Source organism: Culex quinquefasciatus, chromosome 2, assembly GCF_015732765.1.
Source record: "Culex quinquefasciatus strain JHB chromosome 2, VPISU_Cqui_1.0_pri_paternal, whole genome shotgun sequence".
Taxonomy (NCBI): domain Eukaryota; kingdom Metazoa; phylum Arthropoda; class Insecta; order Diptera; family Culicidae; genus Culex; species Culex quinquefasciatus.
In genome coordinates, this window is record NC_051862.1 from 24,143,719 (window position 1) to 24,166,803 (window position 23,085).

The following is a 23,085-nucleotide window of genomic DNA, read 5'->3' on the forward strand; positions in this document are numbered from 1 at the left end:
TTCACTTTACGTCCTATGTCGGTTTGATTGGGCTTGATTTCTCTTGTACTGAAACGAAAATAAAAAAGAAGGAAATAAAACGTTGATATTAGAGTATAAGCAAATCATGGTACAGAGATTGCAGTGTTGTCAGTCGCGGTAGTCACAGTCTGTCCAGCGGTAGAAGAGGATACACCAAAGAAGGGAAAGGGACAGGGACCCCCAGCAATTCAATTACGAAACGTCCGGATCTAATAACATACAAACACAGTGGCTGGTTGACGGCAGTGAATGGCTCTCTCGCGGCGAGATTTGCTTTCAATCAACGCGCGTCAAACAGCTTGGGGACGGACATAAGTTACGTATTGTTATTTAGTTATATATTTTGAATAACAAAAAAATCTCTTAATTTTCAAAGTTCCCTGAAACAAATAAAACGACGTAACTTTTGAACTGCCCCACCAACTACCGAGACTCTAATCATTTGGTCCATTTGGCCGGGCGCGGTGGTGATGGCGATGGTCCAGATGATGATGCTGTTGGCGGAACGCGCGCTATCAGCACAGCCTGGAACCCGGCTTGATTGAAGCATTAATAAATTATTACTTTGAACAATATAAACGTGTGGCGGGACGACGGGACTAACAAACACGTTGAGGCTTTGAACTGCAGTAGGTACCTACTGCCAACGATTGCGTCAGGGCGATCGAGAGGCGACGACGAGGTGATTATCGAAAGGTACCTGGGCCGGCCGCGCGATTGGTTTGGTGGTGGCTTTTGGTTGGTTGGTATTAGGCCGATGTTGCCTGTTGTTGTTTGGAGTATGTTGCGATTGTGACTGCGCTGGGTTGCGTAACAATAAATTGTGGCTAACTTGTTTTCAATTCTCACTTAACTAAGGCGTTTTTAGTCAGATTTGTTACGTGTGCGTAATTGAAAGAAAACATAAGAAAGAAAACATAATATCCGACTAGTGATTAAAAAAGTAAAGCTCCTGCCAAAAAGTTATAAAGAATGAGAGAGGTAAAAAGCGAGCCTCAAATAACCTCATAATAATTGTATTGACTTTTTGTTTGAGAAAAAGCTATCATCCTGTTCTAAAACTAAACTCGTAGATCCAACTTCTTCTATACCTTATTGTGAGATTTGCATATCATTGCAAATAATTAACTATTAGACCACGAACGATGAGATAACATTTATTTTTCAATACATAAAAAATTTAAGATAATTGATCTCCTGTAACTTTGATAAATTTGTAATCATAAAATTGCCATGATCAAGTTCTGCGGAAAACCAGAGCTGGTTCCAAATGGCAACCAATCGCCATCAGCTCAGTGCACCGATTCCGGTTAGAACTGGTTCCGGTGCCCCAAAGGACTTAACCAGTTATTTTTTCAGCATGATGTATTAGGGCGATGCCTTCAAGTCATAGAAAACTTTAGCCAAAAACCCACATCGGAGGGCCAGGCTATTAATGGTCCAATATCACGCCCATTTAAAATGTAAAAAAAGTTAGTCATGATTCTACAATTTAAAAAAAAATCGAAAAATCTGAAACATTCACAAATGTTTCATTTTTCAACATTGAAAATTGGACCATTAGTTGCTGAGATATTGGCATTGGAAAATGTGGGAATGTTTGGATGAGACATTTAAAAAATCATTTATTTTTTTGTTTCTTTTTCTTTTATTTGCTGTATTTGAGCAAAAAACGTTGATTTTTCAGTTTACATTAAATTTTATGTGGCTGTATCTTGAAAACGGTGCATCAAACAACGTGTACAAAAAATCATAAATTGTCAGAATTTTTTCCTCCAAACTTCTCTTTTTCTAAGAAGTTGTGGTTTTTGTTACGTAAAACATAAAAAAAATAAAAATTAAACATACTGATTTTGGGAAATAGATTCAGTGTACCTATTTTTTCTGCATAGTCCTCGTCAATATCTATAACTTTGCCAAAAACACCAAATCGCTCAGAAAATTCCTTCAAAAATTACTGATTTTCAAATATTTTCGTACCATTTTTGTATCAATAGCTGCCAAAATTTTGAAAAAAATATTTCGAAATTTTAAAAATCTAACCCAACCCCGCCTTTAGACGGGCTTCGATATGAAAAAATCACCAAAAATCCATTATTCAACCAATTTTTGATCTTTAAAAAGCATTTTAAAGAAGAACTCTTAATATTTAGGAAAATTTATGGGTTGGAAGTTTTGCTTGTTTTATGTGACTTTGCATGTTTTAACAATTTAAATGATAATGGTGCCATTTGATAGCACAAAATGTGAAAACAAGCAAAAACTTGAAAAAGTAACTGTAAAAACATGAAAAAATTAGATAGGCAAGATGTAATGATGTAATGGAGGTGGTAGAATAGGCCAAATACTACCAAAAACAAATATAAACTAAACAAGATAAATTCAAATTAAAATAGTAAAAATGAAACAAGAGAAGTATTTTTTTTTCGTTTTTCATAGAACAAAAGTTGCTCAAAATGACACGGGAAAAAAAAATTTTCGAAAAAAAAATTGGGCAGTAGAGGGTTAAAATGAAGTTTTTTAAGCCATTTCAAAAAGTTATCCTTGATTATAAAATGCTAATATTTTTTTATAACAGAGAGCAGTCAAATTATTTTTTTTTACCTGAGCGATTTTTAAAATTTCAATTTTTTTATTTGGATGAAGCTTTGTCCTTTATTCCTATATAAAAAAAAGTAATTTTGCATCATTTGTTCTTCCATGCAGGTCTCCATACAATTTTGCGTCATCCATAAAGTATGTCACGCTAAAATTTTCAATAATTTCCAAGGATAAAAATGGATTTTTTTCCGAAACTATCTGTTCTGAGAAATTAATTTTCTAATCTTTAAAAGCAAGCTTAGCCTTTGAAAAGGTCTGTACATGCATAATATTCATTACTTATATTTTAGACCTAATTTTTTGTATATTTTTATTGAAAGTTCGCAAAAGTCACGTGGTTTATAGATGACTCAATATCAATTGCAGGGTGACCACTCGAATGCCGTTTTAATTTTTTATTTTTCCCGACTTTTTCAGAACCTCAAATAATCATTCTAATCTGAGAACGCTTTAAACATGATTACAGTTATCACACAGAAAAAAATGAATTTTGATATGTTGAAAAAGTGGTAGGTTGAATATTACCTCTTTGTTGAGTAATATTACATAAAAAATATGTAAAAATGTGAACCTGATGAATATTCATCAAAAACTGATGAAAATTCATCATTTTCTGGGGTAAAATTTATCATTTTTCTTGCCACAAAATCTGTCACCATTTCCTGATGAATATTACCATATTTTTTTTTCTATGCAAAGAATTTCAAAATATTTAGGAATCCCTTTAAACAAAATTCTACCAAGTTCCCATTTAAATTTCCTAAATTTAAATATTTTTTTTGATTAAGGGTGCACAGCAACCAAGGAAGTTGTTGTCTTCTTTTACCAAAATAGTCAAACTTGCGGACCCAATCCTGCAAAAATCTAATTGTAAAAATAGTCAAACTTTGTTATAAATTATTTGGTAGACTGTACTTTAGGGGATGAATCAAAAATTATATCGATAGTTCCCGTAGTCTTGAAGAGTCTGGGTGCAACAGCTCTGGTTGATGTGCACCGTTAAAGTTGATTTACAGAGTTGTCAGTATTTAAATGTTTCATTTTTTTAATGAAAAATGCAGTTTAATAGGGAAAATTCTCCTATGTTTGGCAGGTTAAGCACTCGCTCTTAACTCCATACAAATGGCTGATTTTCCCTATTTAAACAACTAATTTTGCAAACTTTTGATAAAAACTTGTTCACTTCTTATTGAGCTATTAATCACTCGATTTCAGTTGAAAACTTTTTGAATTTCAATATGCTGATATGGCAACATTAGAGGCACGCTGGAATTAGATGCTGATTCTCTATAGTAATTTATAACATACTTACAAAAAAGTTGAAAGGAATTAAACATTTAGACGAATTGTTTGAAATGACTTAATGAATTTAGTTCAACATTTAGCAATGTGATAAGTAAAAGAGAATCATAACTTTATGCGGGCCATTATTGTTGAAATTAAGCGCTACATTCATATTGTTTGTATTTGAATTAACTTGACCGTTGATCAATGATAGAAATTGCCTGCTGTTTGATAAATTTTGTCAAAATAAATAGAAATAGCCTTTTCATACTCACATAGAAAAAAATAGTGAAGGAAACCTTAAAATTAAAATAAGTTGCTAAAGACAAACTGAGTGACATTCATTTGAAATTTGTTCAACATATTACAAACTTATTCAAGAGGTAGAAAATAATATCAGAACTAGCTTGGAATTCCCAACTTTTCACGAGTTTTTTGGCAAAAAACCACAAATTGCCAACTTTTTCCTGATTTTTTGGCGGATTTTAGCGAATTCCCGACTTGAGTGGCCACCCTGCAATTATAATATTTCAATGAGAGGTGACCGTGGTTGCAAACAAGCTATTCATTTTACACACACGCAATGTAAACATTCCGAATCCTCTGTGCTCTCTTGTACTAAGCTTGCTGGTTTTCCTATCTAGTTAGCATACGAGAGCACAGAGGCATCGTTTCACTAGAGCGAGCGGAGTTAACTGTTTGTTTACATTCAACGTTACTGCGGATTCAAAGTTGGTGGAGTTGGGTCTTATTGTTGGTCGGAAGACGAAGTCAGACAAATTTTGTGTAATCGAACTAGACTTGTTTTCAACAACTTTTGCATATTTGAAACTTTCATTAACATTGTATGGGAATTGAAGTCGGAGTTGTTTAATCTCCAAAAGGCGAACTCATAGTTCATCGATCGACCCCATTTTCTAAGCACTGAAAAAACTTCGATGGCACTACCATAAAACGATTCCACACCCAAATGATAGCCAAATTACTGCAGCAATGCTGTGATGATTACCGGAAAATTCAATCATCTACTCAAACAAAATCGTTAAACCTCGCTCAGCCGCCGGAAAACGGGAGCACCCCGACGAAATGGACTACTACTTCGCACGCTACCCCGGTAGGTACACTTAATACACATCGGTGAGCAGGGTGTTAGAAGTTTGAGAGCCCTAAACACCGCCTGACGCTTCAATCCAAAGTGCTGCAATAATCGTAAAGCAAACGCTTATTTCCCGAAAAATGGTTTGCTGTTATGGGGTCCTTCTGCTTTTCAATAAGGAGGGGGGAAATTGTCGATTGATTGAGCCCCCCTGCCACACACAGCGCCATTATGGCGCAGACATTATAGCAACCGCCATAATGGCTGCCGTCGCAGTGTTGTTGTTCAACAGGATGACGCTTCACTTTTCGCGCGCGCTCATTTTCAAGCCTCCAAAGTGTGTGTGGTGGTGCGCAGTTTGCCGCCGCCGAAGAGCTTGTGCAAAACATTCTGCTCAAGGCCACTTGGCCCCCCCCCAAACACACTTGGCGAAGCCACTAAAGAACCCATTAAAGATGGCTGCTGAGTGTAGCGAGAAGCGCGCACCGATTGGCAAAGTATTTGTGTCAATAGAACAGCCCCATTGATGACTACGAGACGATGAGCCACTCAGAGTTGGAGCTATTGGGGATAGCTGAAATGACCTGCAAAAGAAGGTTCTGAACGCACACGGGGGGTCGGAACGGTGCAAGGAACCACTTGATTGCGTTTCCAAGGTGCGTGACTGCGGGACGTCGTGGCGGTGGAATCGATCCGGTTGCGTCGTCTAAGATCAACATCAATCAACCGCAAGCAGGTTGAACGCCAATTCGACGTCGTCGTGCTATCTTGTCGCACGTTCCGAGAAAAACGCGTTCTAATGTTTGACCTTGAATAAACAAATGTAAACGCAATGTAAACAATAACAAACACGTTTTGTTTGGCTGACCATTATTAAGTTGGTTCCTGGAGTCCCGAGTTATGATTACAAATGCTTACGGTAGTCTAACTTGTACGTGCGTCAAATGCGTTCTGACCTGAAATCCCTTTGGCCAGTTGTCGCACTTGCATCAATTTTCAGGGAGTGACTACTAGATTAAAACTACTTTCTTATGTAAAGTGACAAAAATGCACGGGGGTTTCCGGATTTCGTTGATTATCTGAGGATTGAAATCATTTTTTGGGGATCTGTGAAGGTCAAACGGTGAGGCATTGTGAGCTGCACAAAATGTCGTTCTTAACTCAATTTGGCCCAAAATGCACGTACGACAAGTTAGCACGACGACGACGAACTGCAAACCCAGATCGTCGGCGGCGGCTGGGTAGACACCGTGTAATTATGTCATTGACCTACATTTTTGTGCGGCACGGTGTACATAGGGTTTTTTTTTCTAATTTCAACTTCTACTTTATTTGCGAAGTGTTGAATAGTTCAACAAAAAAATTAACTCGAAAAAAACGCGCTCTTTACTTTTTGATGGCGCGCATAATGGCCGTTGAGTAGCTCGGTTACTGGCGTGAAATTACACTTTTTTGTGCGACCAACTCTGTCGATTGGCATATCGGAGTTGCTGATCGATTGACGCGCACCGCTTGATGGAACGGTATCACGAGTTTTGGACGCGAAGGTTGATTTGTGATTCGAACCCAACCCGGCCAATCGCAAATCCTCACTTCGTCACCCTCCTAACTTTGCGGTCAGTAGGTCTTCCAAGTACCTGCTCTAACCTCAAAAGTCGCCCTAATGACATTACTTCACCGTTCACATTTGTTGAACTGAGATCCGGGACCACAATTCGCAGACCAGTGTGCGGGCCGGGGGAAGGCTCGTGCAAATCTCGCAAATCTCGGAACGTGCCACAGTGGCCTGTTACCGTGACGACGACGGCCAAGTCGGGGTTGCATAATTTGATCTCTTTCTCTTTTCTCGAGGTGCTGCTCAGAGGAGAGTGCAGGGCGGATTTTTTTGTGTAATACTTGTTCAGGAATTTGTACCTGTCTCACTGTGGGGTAGCGATTGCAAATTTGAGCAAAATTTTCAAGAAATGAATAAACTGCCGAACATCAACCCGCTTACCCTTTGCTCAGGGGCGACCTTTTTCGTGAGTACATTTTTGCCTGCAAATTGGTCAAAAGAAGAGAAATGCGCACCCCAAGTGCTAGTCCTAGTGGTTGTTGTCAGGGGGAAGCCCGGCACAATTGTGGGACCCCTCGGCGGCGGTTGTGCTACATTTTAATGGGGTGAGTGGATGTGTTCAACTCTCGATAGAAATTGGTTTCGGCCATTAGCGCCGCGCCACGACTCCAGTGCTCGAGTGCGATCGTGGACACAGGCCTAGCCAGTGCAGTGGGGTGTTAAAGTGCCGGTAAATGTTACGACGATGCCTTTGATTTGCTTATTGTTGAGTGACTGATTAGGTGGAACAGGTAACGATTTGAAGCACCTCTGCAATCAACGAATACGGGTTTTTAGTAAGTTTTGTTTTGAGAAATTCAGTGTAGAAATTTAAACCCAAAATACGAGTATTTTAAGAAATATAACAAACCTCCGGAGGTTCTCACATCATCCATAAAAAAAACTCGTTTTTCTTATTCAGTTCTTCACTGAGTATATCGCATACAAGCTCAAAGTAGTCGTAAAAGTTTACAGGTCGTAAAACTAAATCACACATAATGTGTTTTTTTCGCCTCCATTTCGCGACGCGAAACACACAGGTGTGTTTCTGCGGACGCGCGAAAAATCAAATGCCAAAAGTCGCCGTGCCCTCTTGAGTCACAAACCGGAAATGCAAAGCTGAAATTCGCAAAGAGATTGGCCCCCAAAAAGGGGACTTACTTTCAAAAAGGGTCAATTTTAAAATTAATGACTGAAACAAAAACCAACTGAATTTTGAGGTCAGATTTCTGCACTCAAAATAAAACGACCCGCAAAAACAAACTTGAAAGACTGCCACACCGCGCACAGGTAAATGACCGAACACCACTCTTAGGACCGAGCGTGTGTGCCGCCACGGTGCAGCGAAATGTGACACCCGTCGGTCAGCACAAAGACAGCAGCAACAGCAGAGTTGCAACAAGTGCAACTTCCTGCAGCACTTTTGGCATTTGCCAGGGAGCAGTCACCGCCGCCGCCGGCCACAAGTGCAACAGATTGTCGGAGCGCTTCTTCGAATTTCTGCTTGGATTTTGAGAAACAGAAATCACCGTCATTGACAGGCGGTAACACTCTTTAATTAAGCCGATTTGGTAGACGACCCTATTTCGCCTTATAACCTATTTTGAATGTTTTGAGGGCTGTGTTCAATCCAATACCCGTCTTGTCTCAGAACCGGGTATAAGGTGACTCATTACATAATGGTAGAGAATCTGGAGGCCATATTCGTAACGTTGGCAGCATCTGGCGTACAAAATCAAAATCTTACTAAGATCGAACCAAGTTGTTAGAGCGAGGCGTTTGAAAAATTATATATTTGTTATTACAAAAATTAAAACTTTAATTATCTTTTTTTTTAAAGAAATTTAATTCAATGACAGGATTGAACTATAATATTAAGAAAATAGTCAACTGTCTGGTTGACAATACCGAAAAAGCAATCGAGGGAGAGAAGCATCAGCTTAAAGAACGATGCAAAATAAAGACGCGATTGAAAATTGATACTCAGCTATGATAGAGAAACATGGTAATGTAAAAAAAAAACAAATAAATTTCAAATCAGCAGAGCAGCACAAAGAAAAATGTCTATGAATGCAATGTTAAACATCTAGAAGAAACGAGCTAGAGAGAACATCGACACAAGAAGAGCTTCGAAATATGCAATTTGAAGAGATTAAAAACGACGAATGGAGCAATATTGAGACAGCGAAGATCGACAACCAGGAGTTCGACTGTATTTAAATTTATTTGAATCTGACAAAGATATAATTTAATTATCTTTTATTTGATGCGACCTTTTCAAAAACCACACGTAAATAATGCACAGTGGACCAGATCAAAACAATTTAGTCGAAAATGGATTTTACTTAAACTTGTGAAGTTTTGGAGCTTTGTATTTCCCCGAAAAGTTGTTGCAAATGGAAAGGGGTAACTTTTGGATTGTTTAAAAATCAGGGTGGTTCACGATTAGGGTTTTTTTTAAACCCAACTTTCCAGGAATATTTTGGTATTTTTTTCTTCTTCTAGAAAGCTGTTTAGCATGCCAATCCATGCAAATTAATCGGAGACACCAGAATTTGCATCTCGCAATCTTATCTTGTCAATAGTACCAAAAATTAGTTTTGCTTACGTAGCAATTCGAAGCTAACTTTAAATAAAAGTGACTCTAAACAACAAACATTTTAGGTTTTGAAAAATATTTTTTGCAATTCCGTCGTGAAACTACTTACTTTTCCTGTCATTCTTGAACGACGAAATAGCCTACTTTTCTGTACCAAAAATAACAGAATCGAATAGCAACACTTTTCAACTTTTTTTTCAGCATTCTTCGTATTTATCCAACTCGGTGAACCTCGTTGGATAAATGTACGACTCGTGCTAAAAAAATCTTCTTTTTGCAACTTGTTGCATAAACTACTATTTTGGCATTAGGGTCAAAAGTTACAGCTATAATATGATTAAAATAAGATGATTATTTGAAACCCATATTATCTTGAAAAAGCGCAGGCCAAACTTTATGCGATGCGTTGAATTCAAAAGGGGAGAGCTAGCACTAGAAACGCTGAAAAAATCAAAGGGGTATTTTTCTTTAAACTCGAAATATTTCAATTCAAAATGATAAATTTCCAAGGGAAAGGTGAACTGCACCACCCTAACGTAATTCGGAAATTGTCCAACTATATGATGTTTATTGAAATTTTGCCCGCCTAATCTAAATTTGCCCTCAGATTTGAGCTACATTGTGAACGTATTGACTTTTGGACATATTTTGGGTTTTGCAAACTTATTAATCATAAAAACTTAAAATATTACCTTAATTTTTGGACTTTCTAGCGTTAAAACTTGAGTTTTCATGTATGGGTATTTCTCTAACCAACTCACACGAAATTGGAAAAAGTTGTCCCGACCCCTCTTCGATTTGCGTAAAACTTTGATCTGAGGGGTTATTTTGGTTCCTGATCACGAATCCGAGGTCCATTTTTCGATATTTCGTGACGGTGGAACGGTACGACCCCTTTCATTTTTCTGGTTTTTTTTTACTAAGACACTTTTTTCAGTGATTTGTAGCTCGCAACCGTGAAGCGATAGAAATTTGGTTTCAAAGGGACTTTTGTGTAAAATTAGACGCCCGATTTGATGGCGTGCTCAAAATTCCGAAAAAACGTATTTTTCATAAAAAAAAAGATAAAAATAGTTTTAAAATCGCTGCCACTTCCCGTTACTCAACTGTCCAAAATCGTGAGACGTGTCATTTTATGGGAAATTTAATGTACTTTTCAAATCTGAAATAACCTAGAAGGGTCATTTTTCATTTAGAACAAAATTTTTCATTTTAAAATTACGTGTTTTTCCTAACTTTGCAGGGTTACATTTTAGAGTGTAACAATGTCCTACAAAATTGTTTCGGAATGTTCAGCTAATTTTGCATAAGAATGACCCCTTGGACGATTGTTGTGGCTTGTGCACACAAACCCTTTTGACACCAAATTTCTATCTCTTCACGGTTGCGAGCTACAAATCACTGAAAAACGTGTCTTAGTAAAAACCAGAAAATGAAAGGGTCGTACCGCCCCACCGTTACGAAATATCGAGAAATGGACCTCGGATTCGTGATCAGGAACCAAAATAATCTCTTAGAGCAAAGTTTCACGCAAATCGAAAAGGGGTCGGGGCAACTGCTGTGTGAGTTGGCGTAGAATGACCCGCATGTATTTTTAAATATGTTTTAGGGAGCTTCTTTTGTTTGCGCTAGAGTTTAGGGTTGTGCAATATTTGGTACAAAAGATATATATTTTTTTTTGAAATTAAATGGTCTTTGAAAAAAAATTAAAATAATGTCAAGAAAAATTTCCAAAAACGCAAAATAAAAAAAAATCAAGCCACTGCACAAATAGTTTCGAAAAGCTGAGATTTCCAATATTCATTTCTCGACTTTGCCGAGCAAACTTCTGGTTGCTGGTATTTCAGCAACCTCAAGATAAAATTTTGTGAGAAATGAAAAAGTTTTTCTCAGTATCATCGATTTTCAACTGACCTACTCAGTAGAAAATGTGTCAATTTCTAAGGTGTATTTTTGGAAGGTTGAATATAACCTCTTTTATGACGTAATTTTACCTAAATGTAGACTGAAAAAGTGGCATTGCACCAGAAAGGTGGTAAAATTACACATTTCCAGAGGTAAAAAAACAATTTTTTTCTGACATAAAAGATGTAACACATCCCAGTTGTAATATTACCATGATTTTTTTTACTGTGTGAGTATCAAATTTCTATATTTTCTAAACCGAACGTGATGTCAATTATCAAATAAATTGGTCAAAATCTGAAATTGCCACGTGTCCCCGTTCTTCATTTTCGATACCGACCAATAAAATCAAAAGGTCTCGAGAATCCGGGGATGCTCCGACGTGGGAATATTTGTCAATTTTGGGCAATATGGGTTTGAACTCTTCTAAGACCTAATTTCATATTACTGAACAAATTTTCCTTAGACATTTGGTCAGATCCTGCCAACAGCATAAGAACTGAATTACCCAGTAACATTATTGCAACGTAGATCCAAACCGATAGATCCAAAACAACGAATTCCTAGCTTGATGGCAGTCAGGTGATGCAACACGTGATCTCGCGCCGCTCGTCAACACTGCCAAAAGCTTGCCGCTTGCAGGCAAATAAAAACCCCAAATCGAGGTCATTATCATTGCAAGCTATTTGGCACCAGCACCAGCTCGGTGGTGGGTCGTCGACAACATATAATGTGTTTGTTTTTTTGTTTATATCTTGTGTTGACTCTGCACATTCACACACACACAAACAAACGCCGCCATTAAAGTTCGCCTTCTTCTGGGTCAAGTTTGGGGTTGAATCGATTGGCTGTGCGGGGGGCGGGTAGCCCAAATTCGCGCAAACAAGTTTTGCGTTGTGTGCAGTTTCAACAGGACGATTCCACGCAGCGGTCCCGACGACCATGAAGTGCGTACAATCTCTCCCTCGAACCTCACGAACCGGTATCGCGATCGCGACAAAACTACACACGGGATGACGTAAACCTGCCAGCCGTCGTCGTGTTGAGTAATTTGAGCGAAATTTTCTCGCGTCTAGCCAGGTACATTCGCTTGACCTAGAAAACACACCTTCCTTCCGCCATGATCCGGCTTAGCGAGTCGTTAGCGCGATCGCGCGAATATCATTAAAAGTTGATCATTAGACGTCGTCGTCGTCGTTGGTGTTCAACGAAATCAGGTCTCGGGAGGGGGGTTCAAGGTGTCCCCAGCAGTATACACTCACCATTTGTCCTTTTTGGTCTCCTCGGCCGCGGCCATCCGGTGCCGCGTCGTCTCGTACACGTCGTCGTTCGCGTGTATCCGCATCTTGTGCTGGATGTGGCCGATGTTCTGCAGCGGCTGGCCGGTCGTCTGCTGGACGCACTCGAGCGTGCCGCCGCCCTCGATGTCCGCGAGCGAGAAGCTAAACTTTTGCACATTGTTGCCGTTGTGGGACGGAAAGGACAGGTGGCCCTGCCCGTTGACGAACTGGATCGACGGGTTGAGCGAGCCGCCCAGTTTGAGCTGGAAAAAGAGAGAGAGAGAGAAAAAAAAACAATATTAGTGAAAATCTTCACAATTTGCGATAACCTCTTCGGTGCCGTTTATCTCAATTTGGTGGTTCATTTAGATTACGATCGCCTTCGGCGGCGGAGGCATCGTCGTCTGGGACGCCGCACGCAATCAGTGCTTTTTTTTGTTTTGTTTTGTTTTGACGTTGGTTTTGCGGTTTTCTCACCAAACAACCAACAAACTGCAGCAAACCGCTGTCAGCTGATGTAGCCCACGAGATAAGCTAACAAAGTTAAACGGGTGCGTTTTTGTTTTTTAGTGGAAATCAAAATAATTGTGTAGAGGTCGAAAGTTTTTAGGTTAAATATTTTTAGCGTGAACCCCTTGGAGGTTTTGAAAGGTCATGTGAGAGACTATCTGAGACTTAGATATCTATGTCAAGTTTTACAATTTTGACCGTGACATTTCATAGCTAAAACTAAAATCAAACAAATTAATAATAAAAACTAATTTAATAAAAAAGTCATTATTTCATATATATTTCAAATTCGCTTCGCTTCGCTTCGCTTCGCTAGGAGACGGTGATTTTAGCGGATTGCAGACTGGATTTTCGCCATGTGATGTGATGATTGTCTAAGCCCAAGTTGCCTAGGAATCGATAATTGGGAATAGAACCAATTCCACCTGAACCAGATTCTCACCACCATGGCAGCCGTCCATTGCCGGCCGCTCCCATCTCCACCGCGCACCAGGGACAAGGAAAGGGATTTGGAAGACGGGAAGTGTTGATGCTCCACCTTTTTCAGAGTATTAAGGGAAAATCTCCACGGTATCCTCAAGTAAGTTTCGCTTGGAGTTGGACGGTTTTTGGGAAGGTGAATGGTCTGAGGAGCCACCCTAGGCGAGTGGTAATGACCGTTGGCATTGTTGTTCGAATTCTTCGTGTGTTCTCATTTCTAATGGGAATGCTTTCAATTCTTTTCAATTCAATTTATTTTGTCAGTAAATAATCAATTTACAATTCCGTATTTCTTATAACCTAATAGAGTTTTGGAGTTCCTTTCAACTATGGTTTACACTATAATTCATTTTGATGTAATTGGATATTCTAACAATGGATTTGGCAAGAGAAGGAAAAATTAAAAAAAAACCTTCTAGATTTGCTAAGGAAAAGGATAGAAATAGAAAAGCTTAAAACTAAATCACAGTATGTTTTGTCTATTGACGTCGAAAAACTTCGCTGCACAAGGCAGCTTATCCGTTGTAGATGTACTTCATCATCAGCTCACTGAGAGCTTGGAATTGTTCTGCCTTGTTTCGGCAGGCACGAAAGCGCGTGAGCATCTCTCCAGCAAGGGCGAAAAACTCAGGAAGCGTGAAGAGATCATCACCGGTAACATCAGCTTGTCCCGGGGGAGAACCGCCCCAGAAGCGGCTACTCTAGCGTACGAACCTCCCCAACCGGGAGGGAACGCTGGGTTGGTCGATGGAGCCGCTCCGCCGCCAGCTGCTGCAGCGGTCGAGCTCGAAGTCTTCGGAGGTTGGCGGGACGCTGGCGCTTTCTTCTTCTTGTCCTGCTCCTCGATGTACTTTTTCCGCGCGGCACAGCCACGGAAATTTGCCGTGTGGTTTCCACCACAATTGGCGCACTTGACACGTGCTTTGTGCTGCTGGGCGTTTTCCCCCAGTTGGTCTTTCCGCGGAAGACTGCACCTTTCGGTGAAGTGGGTCTCACCGCACTTTACACACCGGGGTGGGAGATTGCAGTTTCTTGAGCCGTGTCCGAATTTCTGACAGCGGTGGCATTGGGCTGCGTCGGCCGGATTCTTCGTGTAGAATCGCCACGTCACAAAGAAGCCGTCCAGTGCTTTGATCCGCCGTAGGTCCTGGATTTTGACGGACCCGCGATCGAAGTACAGGAGGTACAAGGTGTACGTACCTGTCACCGTAGTCGATTTTGAGAGCACCTTTATCTCTCGAGGCTTAACCTTGACGCCCGTCAGGTGTTCTTCCAGGTCGGAGATCGGGCGGTCCGGATATCCCTGAAGGACGATCTTCACTGGGACCTTCTCTGCAGGATCAAATGTGAAGAATTTGAAGTTTCGCAACTTCAACTTCTTCACCACCAAGTCGAAATGCAGTTTTTTGTGGGTAATCACTTGCACAGAAGTTTTGCTAATTTTGAGACAATATTGGAGTCCCTCAAGCAACTCGTCAACATCGTCAGCCAACGTATCCAAAACAAAAATTGGAGGTGGTCGTCGTTCCTTCGGAGAGTTACCATTTTCTGCTTTCCTTGCTTGCGCGCAAGTTCATCATCGTCATCGTCGTCGCCAGCACTGCTGCTGTCACTGTCGGTGTTGTTTTCATCTCCACTCAGCATCTCAAATTCGTTGCTGGTGGGAACGTTGGAAGTGGTTGTCGTCGTAGTGCTGGTGGACTGCTGCTGCTGCTGCTGGCCGGAAGTGCTTCCGGATGCCCGGGTCGATTGTCTCGTCCGTACCGGGGACTCACGTGGACGGTATGACACGTGTAAAAATGAAGGATCGGTGACGTCACCGGGCACGCTCCCGTGCGCGATGGCGGTCGATGCGGCATTGGTGTGTTTACCTTTCTGCACTCTGCCGGTAGATGAACTTCGCGGGTTTTTCGAGGCCGCACTCGAACTGCCTCGGCCACGGCTGGCCCTTGGCATGCTGGAGAAGCAAACTCGCGGGTAATCACGGTAAATTACGGCGAAAAAATCGAAAAGTCTGAAGAGCTCCGAACACTTGACTGTTGCTGGCTGGTGTTGCCAGTCCCGATGTGACTTTCAATTCTTCTCATCTCTTATTGGATGAATTCTATCAGTCGCCCAGGCTATTTTATAGCGAGGTATTTTTAGATTCAATTTCAACTGCGCTTGCAATCTTGCATGCAATCTTGTTTGAGTTCTGATGTTCAACTTGCATTCAATGTGATTCTAAGTCCGATTCTTGGACTCAACTATACCAGTCTAATTCTTCCTCAAGCTACCAATGCTCCACGGTTAAGTGGAAAGCATTTTTGCTTGCCAATACTAAGGACAGGGGATCGAACCCCGCCGTGAGCTGAAGTTTTTTCATTAATTCCAAATTCAATGAGTCCAGAACTTTTTTTCTCGTTGGGAGCAGATGCGTATCGAACCCAGAACCATTCGCTTATAAAGCGAACATCGTAACCATTCAGCCACGACCGCTCTTATTTCATATATATTTCAAATTGCATATAAACTATGTATTCTGAATAATTTAAAATCAACTTTTAAAGTTTTTTCAATGAGAAAATTTCGAAGGCAAAGGACAAAAACTAAAAAAAAATGCAATGGCCTAAATTGAAATAAAATACACTCAAACCCCGGTGGATTGACACCAACTGTTGTCAAACGAACGGGGTCACTTTTTAGTTTGACACCCCTTTTACACGGAGTTCACATACACTACCAAACGTTTGTTTTGATAGTGTGCGTGAGCGTCGTGTAAAAAGTGACAGTTAGTCACTTTTTAGTTTGACTTTGACCAACCAACGGGGTACAAACTAAAAAAGTGTCAAACGAAAAAGTGACCAACCACCGGGGGTTGAGTGTAACATTAAAAAGATGTAATTTCAGGGTGGTTAAAAATCTTCGCGGATTTCGCGATTTTCGCGGATTTCTGTTGAATGTTCCTGTGGGTCTATCTTCAAGAATACAACGTAGATTTCGATGGCTAGTGAAAATGTTTGTCTAAATCTAGTATTTCCAGAAGAAAGAACGCAAATTTATCTAAATCCTGCTCGGTGAGAGCAATTTAGATTTCCGCGAAATCCGCGAAATTCGCGAAAATCGCGAAGATTTAACCACCCTGTAATTTTGATCCATCAAGATATTCAACCTTCCAAATTTTTTAATTTTACTAACAAAAATATGTAATATAAGATTAAGCTAAATTAACATCTGAAATTATGTAAATTCAACACTCTTCCATTGTTTTGCCTGTGGTTAGGTTCACATGAAATTACGTTCTTTTTTAGGTTGGTAAGTTTTTTGCATAAAGGTAATGTTGAATAATTTTGTGTAAAAAAAGGTGTAATATTACATTAGGAACTAGTGAATTTTTATCAGCTACTGGTAAATTTTCATCAGTTTCACATTTTTAACACATTTTATTTTGTAGGTAAAATTACTCAAAAAAGAGGTAATATTCAACTAGCCAAAATGTCAACCCTCCGAAAATTCAACTTTTTTTGTATATCTCAAAAATGTTGAGTCGGGAAAAAATTGTAACTTTGCCTAAAAAACTATGTAAAATTACATTAGGGTTCTGAAATTTGCGTCACACTACGTGTCTGCCTGTGTGGATCAATCGTACCGCGCACTGGACTAACAATCCAGAGGTCGCTGGTTCGAATCCCGAGGCGGACGCAACAAATTCTAAGTGTAAATATAGGTATTCGGTGCCCTCTCCCCGTGCCATACCTTCACACTTCGGAGACCCGGGAGGCGGAGTCTTGTCGCAAAAAGAACGATACACACCTGTGGAACCGTTGACGAAACCGCAAGGTTTAAGAGGGCCACATCATAAGGTGTTACGTCGATTCCGTACGTGTAATTTGCACAAAACTTTCAAACTTTTGGTGTTCGGACAATTTTGCAATTACAATTTTTGTTGTTATTTAAATCAGACCATCAAAAATACTTAACATTAGATAACCTGATACAGTGATAACGTGATGTGACGTGAATCTGAAAAAAATAATTTCAAAAAAGTTACCTAAAAATGGCTTTAACTTAAAAACGGTGCACTTTATTAAAATTTCACTAAAGTACTTTTTGATTGCAAATTTGATTTTACATCGAAAAATTAAGTTGAAAAATTTTTGCGACCAATATTTCAATTTTTATAAAAAATCAGTATTGATTAAAAAAATCATAAATCGGTCAAAGATTTTTTGCACAACCTAGAAATATCTGAAAAGTTTGCATCCAATGTCCTCTAAAACTTATCAAATAATTTAAAAAAAAAGTGTTATTTTTGCAAACCAACTTTTAGTGACAAAAAGTTAAATAAAACATCTCCAAATTTTTTTCTACCCTGTATTATTTTTTCAGTGTATTCCTTATCCATACCTACAACTTTGCCCAAGACACCAAATCGATCAAAAAATTCCTTCAAAAGATACAGATTTTTGAATTTTCATACATCGTTTTTGTATGGACAGCTGCCAAACTTGTATGGAAAATTAAATGGACAAACTAATGATGCAAAATGGCTTCTTTGGGCATACCGAAGTTACCGAAAAGTTTCAGTCGGATTAAAAAATACAAAAAAATCTAATGACCGCAATCTGAGAGAACTGCTCATATACAAAGTTTTAACACTTATTGATAAAAACTAAGGCTTTATTGCAAGATTTTGTGACACGCAACAATTTAATGTTGCGATATAACGATTAAAAGCATCTAACTGACAAATAATTTAAAAAATTAAAAAAATATTTCCGTACAAAATGAAAAAAAAAAGAAATGAGCAATACAATTTCTTAAAAATATAATTTTGTCTAAACTATTAAATAGCTTCTATTTTATAAATTTTCATTCGCTTCATTCTCCAATATTTTCTATTGTAAAAAATCAAACCAAAATCCTAGAAACAGTAACTGAAAATGATTTCTTATCAAACGAATCGAAAAAGAAAAATTTTAGTTTCAAATTATTCACCTTGTCCGTAAATTGAAAAATAAGCCTAACATTTTTGATTCCCAAAATTAGGACAGCACAAAATAAATAAATGTAATTCAAAAAGTAAAAAATATCTTTCATTTATTTGTTGTGGTAATCGCCAAAAAAATAGCAAAAAAAATCAGGAACATTTCATACATCAAAAATGGATTATTTGAATTAAATTACTTTAATCTCAACAGAAATTAAATTTTGAAACTAAATTGTTAACAAAAAACTGAAAATATATGTTGCAAAAGTATATTATAGATTTCTTACATTTTCCCGAAACATTGAAAAAAAATTGTTTTGAAGATTTTGTTTGAATCACGCCTTTTTCCGAATTTTTGAAAAAGAAATCGCAACTTTTTCCGATATTTTCTATTTTTCCGAGTTGAGTGGCCATCCTGATTAAACTGGTTAAAGTGGCCAGACCTACTGCGTTGAATTAGCCGCAGAGAAGATTCTGTACAGGGATCCCATTTTACAAAATTTATTGGAGAGGAGAGGAAAGATGCGTGGATATACCGTTCCAAATAGGTATTTCAAATTAGGGATAACTTCTAATAGGGTTAACAGATTAAAATTAGAATTATAAATTGAAAAATAAGCCTAACATTTTTGATTTCCCCGCATGAAACTGGCTATTTCGTCCAACTTTGTCCAGTCAAAACAGCACACGTTCCATTACCAACGTCCAAGTAATTCCCATACAATGTTTCACTTTTTTTGCCGCATACTCTTTCTCTTTCGAATTCCACAACGCGTGACATGGTTATAATACCGAACCTCCCCCAACTCCCTCCATACTCCCAACCGGTAACCACTCGAACGGAAGATGCGCGCATTGCATTTCTAGCCACGACACTGCGACTTGCGGCAATTGTCGCCGCACTGTCATCCGATATGCCCCCGCCGATCCGACCACCGCGCGCGTCTAGGCCTATAAATAGAAATCAAAACAACTTTCGCTTCTTCAAAACAACTTTTTTTCCTCTCTGCCTTCAGCGGATGCGCTCGCTTGTACGACAGAGTTGCGTTGCGTTTGCTGACCAGCCACTTTTAGTACCCCTGTGTGTTGTCGTCGTTTTGCAAACCCAGCGCGCATTTGCGATGCGTTCAATAGCTCATTACACGGGCGCGCAGATGACCGCCGATGCATTCACTTTTATTGTATGGGGCGCTTCTTCGTGTGGCGACCTGTCTCCCACATCCCGAGAGCCTATCGCGCGATAACGAAGCGGTCATAAAAGTGCACAACAATCACCGCTGCCCCAATCAGCATCAGGTCGTTCCAGATAGAGGCACTCTTGGACGCTGACGCTGACCAAGTGTGCAGTTATAACGGGGGTGATCACACGGTAATGAGCGACTACGTTGTAAATAGTACACAGTTGGTCGCATCGCTAAGTAGTCCACGTTGTCAGTCGTTACACGACTGTAGCCTGGTGTCTCCAGCTTGGGGTGCGAGTCGTGTCGTCGGATGATGTTTCAACGAGTTTGTAGTCTACGTTACGGTAGATCTTCAGATGATAGTTAGCGTTCTAGGACATGACTTCTACGGGCTTATTTTTTAGTGACTCCAACTTCAGCTTCTGAACATGTTCCAACTCTGCCCGAACCGCTTAGAGACGCGACGCCACAACTTCCTGCCGTCACTTTCCAAACAAGTGCAATTACCTTGCCAAAAAATGGAAACTTCCTCTCTCGACCGGTCTCGTCGCGAAACAGCTGTGCGAGCTCCATAGTTGAACACTTGAAACGTGAGCCCCCACACTTGAAATTGTTTGTTTACAGACACTCGCACAGTTTTCTCTTTCGACGACGACGTCGTCCAAGTCATGGTGCGGAATGCCACGACTATCTCGGCTGAACGACAACAACAACAACCTGACACGAGGACGCGCGGTGCAAAACAACAACAGTCAGGTCGCTGGAAGATGAGCTGCGTTTTTTTTCGGGGTCTTCAAAAGCACTTGAAGATCTCCGCTGAGGTATCTACCATGGGAAAGCCGCAGAGATTAGGACGGCGCCAAAACCGGTTTCAACCCGTTTTGGAGGAGGTTAGTGGATGTGCACTTGCCACTGCTTAGGGTTGATGCCGAGTAATTGTTGATTGAAGAGGGTGATTTGAGCGCGGTGACGGGGAAGTCCCGGATTTCCGGAGGTTTTGCTTTCCTTGTCTTAATGGTCAGCATAAAAAATCGCAGCTGCGAATAGAGATACTGTAAATCTCTGTAGAATTACAGCTGATAACAGTCCTTATATCCAGTACTTAAGGGCTAAGGGCTTCCCTCATAGTTTTTCAGTAAAATTGAGGTTTCTCGAAAATGTTTCATTTTTTCGGAAAACCGGCCTGACAGCTTGTAGCCAGGATGTTTGAGCATCTACTGTACAAATATGAACTTGTTTTATACTGTCCAGCTTCAGTTTTTGATGTTTTTATGAAGAAGATTTAGTACATCTTGAAAATTGTCTTTCAAAGTTTGATAAAAAATCTAAGCCTATTTCGATGACATTGAAAGTGAAATAGCGACAGTTTCAGCGAGTCATGCTGGGTAGATCAATAGGTTATTCCCTCAACTCTATGGAGTCTACAGATAAACGTCAAATAGATCAACGGCCGCCAATTTCGATTACTTTGAAGGTAAAATAGCGACAGTAACCTGAGAAATCCTAACTCAAAAACTCTTGGATATCTCCGAGAATCCAACTGTATCAAAATGAAGAGATTCCGTCCGTATTCTATGTATCAATTGAGCTATTTCTTTGAACTGTATCCGTCATTCTCCAAGTTCAAGGCAATACCTTCAATCATACACATCCGACGACTGCATCCGCATACAAGCAACACACACGCGAAAGCGTCCAAAGTCTGCATCGCAAACAGGAACCGCGCCGTACAAAAATAACCCCCCGTGCGCTGCTATACTTAGGACGCTCTCGATTAGCATTTATGCAAAGACAGCGGAGCCAACGCTGTCGTCTCCTTCGCCCAAGTCGTGATTATCAAACTCATTAGCATCCTCGCCCCTCAACCTCCCAAGATCTGCTCCAACCCTCTCCAGTCGTCGACGCCTGGGAAATCCTCGTGCAACAAATGGCGCAGACACCCACGCACCAAAAATACGTGCCCTCGACCTCCGCAAGCCTCTCCGCAAGTCCAGCTGGCAGATATCTATTTTTATCCCATTATTCCTGGGTTTGTGTTTGGTTCGGAAAATAACCGTTCGAAGCTCGCCGCCGCCGCCGCCCAGCTGGACGGAAGCTGTCCGGCGATTAGTTCCGTCTCTCCAACGCGTCTCGGGAAAGCGCTCCATAATCTGTCATAATTTGTACGACTTGATTCAGGCAGACGTCACGAAGAGTTCCCTTCTCTCTGCCTGTGACGCACTCGTTTCGCCGGCTGGTTTTGACGTCAGCAAGCGATGACCTAGAGGGAAGACCTTCGAGATACCACCACCACCCCGACGAACGATTCATTCATGCGCCGAAGAGTAGCACACAGATCACAGATAAGCGGAGCTGCGAGTTTGAAGCAGTTGCTCCCTAGAATTCCCAGCGGGTCATTCTGGAGAGGCGTGAGTCATCGAACTTCGCCGGCAATTGATTCCCTGAATGGTGAAGCATATGTTACGGAATCGATTATCGACCACAACCCATGAACGGAGAAACTGAATCAGTTTGCTTTGGCGCGTTTGCAAGAAATGTAATTATCACCTTCCAATCGCCGAAAGTGCGCGCGATTCAACCTTTCTCGCTACGCACCACCATCTGCACTTCCGGAAAGCGACCGACTCTCGCGTCGAGTCTACAAGAGGAGGTGCTACAAAGCACTCGGCAACAAGTGGCAATCAGTTTTTGAGATATACCACCCTCGCGATTGTGGTGCACGGAAAAAATTGTTCAAATTAATTCAAGAAAATCTTCAATTATTTTGGTTTGAACAAGGACGTCTATGTTGACTAATTGAAGCTATTTACTTTGAGATTCATTGCCAAAGGATCTGGAAAATGATTCTTAAAAGACTCAAAATGAAACTGAGTGAAAGCTGGCTAAAAGATTAAAATTTTATATACAAACAAGGGCGTCTATACGCTGATTCTTCAAGCAGAAGTTCAAGGCAGAACCAAAAGCATGTTCGAAAAAAAATCTGCAGAGAAAAATCCATGTATCAAAAAACAGAATTTTCAATTGTTCCGATTCGAACAAGGTCGCCTATGTTGAAACATTTTAATGGATATTCCTAGTTTCATTATCATAGTTGTTAGGAAGGGACAAGATTCAAAAAAAAAGGTCGATAGCGAACTGAAAGATGCCTTTTTGATATGCAAACAAGGGCGTCTATGCGCATATTCTGCCAGCTGAAATTCAAGGAAGAACCAAAAACTTCCAGATTCTTTCCATCATCAACTAATAAATTAATCTTCAAACAAGGACGTCTATGTTGGTACATGAAATCGGTTATTCTGGGATTCATTATCGTTCGTGTAAAGCGATTATTAAAAAAAAAATCCAAATAATACCGATTGATAGCGATCTAAAAGATTTCAATTCGGTTCACAAACACGGACGTCTAAACGCTTATTCTTCAAGCAGAAGTTCAAAGTAGATCCAAAGAATTTTTCCGTGCATCCAAAGATTAACGAATCTTTAATTGTAACGATTCAAACAAGGGCGTCTACATTGCGTACATATCGTGTTATTCATGGATTCATAATCAAAGCTTTTGAAAAGC

At 40.1% G+C, this 23,085-nt stretch overlaps 1 protein-coding gene across 1 annotated transcript in view; it reads right to left on the reverse strand.

Annotated features, from left to right (window-relative positions):
• Positions 1-23,085, reverse strand: part of LOC6035876 (RNA polymerase II elongation factor Ell) — a 99,200-nt gene that overhangs the window by 15,549 nt on the left and 60,566 nt on the right. Inside the window, 2 exon segments of the mRNA XM_038257004.1 lie at positions 2-48; positions 12,363-12,643. Coding sequence (XP_038112932.1) covers positions 2-48; positions 12,363-12,643 — 328 coding nt within the window.